This window comes from Lipotes vexillifer, unplaced genomic scaffold (assembly GCF_000442215.2).
Source record: "Lipotes vexillifer unplaced genomic scaffold, Lipotes_vexillifer_v1.1 scaffold382, whole genome shotgun sequence".
NCBI lineage: Eukaryota > Metazoa > Chordata > Mammalia > Artiodactyla > Lipotidae > Lipotes > Lipotes vexillifer.
Window position 1 is genome coordinate 892,319 of NW_006780611.1, and position 2,495 is coordinate 894,813.

A 2,495-nucleotide genomic window follows, 5' to 3' on the forward strand; every position below is an offset into this window, starting at 1 on the left:
TTGTCATCGCGTGTGCCTTTGGGAGCCCCTCTTCACCGCCTGCCCTCTCCTCTGGTCCCGGGAGTCCCTGGGGAGGGGCAGCCTCGGGGCAACGGGCTGTTGAAGGTTGTTGAGATACCATTGTGAGTCCCGGGATGAGTGATTTTGGAAACCTCAGAGATAGGTTTGCTGGGAGTTTTGTTTCGATTTAGCACGAGTTGCTTAGGTCTGCCCAAGCGTACCTAGTGGCTTTCGCCTCTCGTGTCCTCTGTGTGGAGTTAACGTGTCCTCTGCGTCCGTTTCAGGGAGTCAGTACCAAATGAGGAGGAAAGGCCGAGGTCATCGCGCTGCAGCGAGGCACCCTTCCTCCCCCGGCAGCACTAAGCACTCCCCCACGCGAGAGACGCTGACCTACGCGCAAGCGCAGAGGATGGTGGAGATCGAGATCGAGGGCCGCCTGCACAGGATCAGTATTTTCGACCCTCTGGAGATCATATTAGAAGATGACCTCACTGCTCAGGAGATGAGCGAGTGCAACAGCAACAAAGAAAACAGCGAGAGGCCGCCTGTGTGCCTGAGAACTAAGCGGCACAAGAACAACAGAGTCAAGAAGAAAAATGAAGCCCCGCCCAGCGCGCATGGTGCCCCCACCCCGGCCAGCGCGCTCCCCGAGCCCAAGGTGCGCGTGGTGGAGTACAGCCCCCCGGCGGCGCCCCGGCGGCCTCCCGTATACTACAAGTTCGTGGAGAAGTCGGCCGAGGAGCTGGACGATGAGGTGGAGTACGACATGGACGAGGAGGACTATGCCTGGCTGGAGATCGTCAACGAGAAGCGCAGGGGCGACTGCGTGGCGGCCGTGTCGCAGGGCGCGTTCGAGTTCCTGATGGACCGCTTTGAGAAGGCGTCGCACTGCGAGAAGCAGAAGCAAGGGGAGCAACAGTGCCTGATTGACGAGGACGCCGTGTGCTGCGTGTGCATGGACGGCGAGTGCCAGAACAGCAACGCCATCCTCTTCTGCGACATGTGCAACCTGGCGGTGCACCAGGAGTGCTACGGCGTGCCCTATATCCCCGAGGGCCAGTGGCTCTGCCGCCACTGCCTGCAGTCCCGGGCCCGGCCAGCTGACTGCGTGCTGTGCCCCAACAAGGGCGGCGCCTTCAAGAAGACGGACGATGACCGCTGGGGCCACGTGGTGTGTGCCCTGTGGATCCCCGAGGTCGGCTTTGCCAACACGGTGTTCATCGAGCCCATCGACGGCGTGCGGAACATTCCCCCCGCCCGCTGGAAGCTGACGTGCTACCTCTGCAAGCAGAAGGGCGTGGGCGCCTGCATCCAGTGCCACAAGGCCAACTGCTATACCGCCTTCCACGTGACGTGCGCCCAGCGGGCCGGCCTCTACATGAAGATGGAGCCCGTGAAGGAGCTGGCCGGCGGTGCTGCCACCTTCTCTGTAAGGAAGACTGCATACTGTGACGTCCACACGCCCCCGGGCTGCACCCGGAGGCCCCTGAACATTTACGGGGATGTCGAGGTGAAAAACGGCGTCTGCCGGAAGGAGAGCTCAGCCAAGACGGTCAGGTCCGCGTCCAAGGTCAGGAAGAACGCGAAGAAGCCCAGGACGACGCTCCGCGAGCCCCGTGCGGCCCTGCCGCCCGTGTGCGCGCCCCACATTCCCCCTCAGAGGTAAGCGTGGCGGCCCCGGGCCTGCCGGGGGGGCGTGCACGGTCTGACCGCGTGCTGTCTGGGTGGCCCCGACGGTCCTCTCCAAGGTGGCCTCCTTCAGTCTCCGCTTCACGGGAGCATGGATGTTGCAAAAGACTTGAGTCTGTGAGACGGGGAAGCGTGTCTGGTTTCCTCGATGCCCGCGTGGGCCCGCGGCCACACCGACTGCAGCCACCCTGGCCTGGGGCCCCGCGGTGCCCCAGGAGTTGTTGCCATTGACGCGACAGAACACCGTTCCTCACCCTGCTCCCTCCCCCAAATTTGGGAGTCTTGTGGGATTTTTAAATTTGCTGGAAACTTAAGCAGCGTGGCTGGGTAAGGCTGACCCCGGGGCAAAGATCAGAGTGGGGCGACAGGAGCCGTGAGGCGGGAGGTGCTGGCCTCCTTCCTGTCGTGGGACAGGCTTTCTGGTTTTCCTGATAGTTTCTCTCGTGGTATTGGCATTGCCGGGTCAGTGTTGGGTTCCTTGCCTGGAGCCGCCCACGGTGGTGGGGTCAGGAGCCCGCTGGCCACCCCCGTCCCTGGGCTCGTTTCCTCCTCTGCTAGTAGTTCTTCTTGGTGCTGACTTGCTCTTCTCATCTTGTTGCACTTTAAGACGCTCTCGTTTGGAATACGAGGTAAGTGGCTTGATGAGTTTCTCACCAGTGTGGTTTGGGACGGACTCAGACACTTGCTTGAGCTTTGCGGAAGTGAAGCCCTGTGTGTAGGGCTCTGGTCTTCAGAACACTCTGGTTAAGAAAACAAAGCATCAGGGTGATGAAGGGAAGTCGTCAGTGGCTGGCGGCTCCCGAGAG

The 2,495-nt window shown here is 61.6% G+C and overlaps 1 protein-coding gene across 2 annotated transcripts in view; it reads left to right on the top strand.

Moving 5' to 3' along the window:
- Positions 1-268: 268 nt before the first annotated feature.
- Positions 269-2,495, top strand: part of BRD1 (bromodomain containing 1) — a 31,274-nt gene continuing 29,047 nt past the window's right edge. Inside the window, exon 1 of one of the 2 annotated variants that reach the window (XM_007453898.1) lies at positions 269-1,662. In XM_007453898.1, the coding sequence (XP_007453960.1) occupies positions 299-1,662 (1,364 nt within the window). In that variant the 5' untranslated portion in view covers positions 269-298. The remainder of the gene's footprint in view (positions 1,663-2,495) is intronic. The other variant, XM_007453897.1, reaches the window with a different exon arrangement.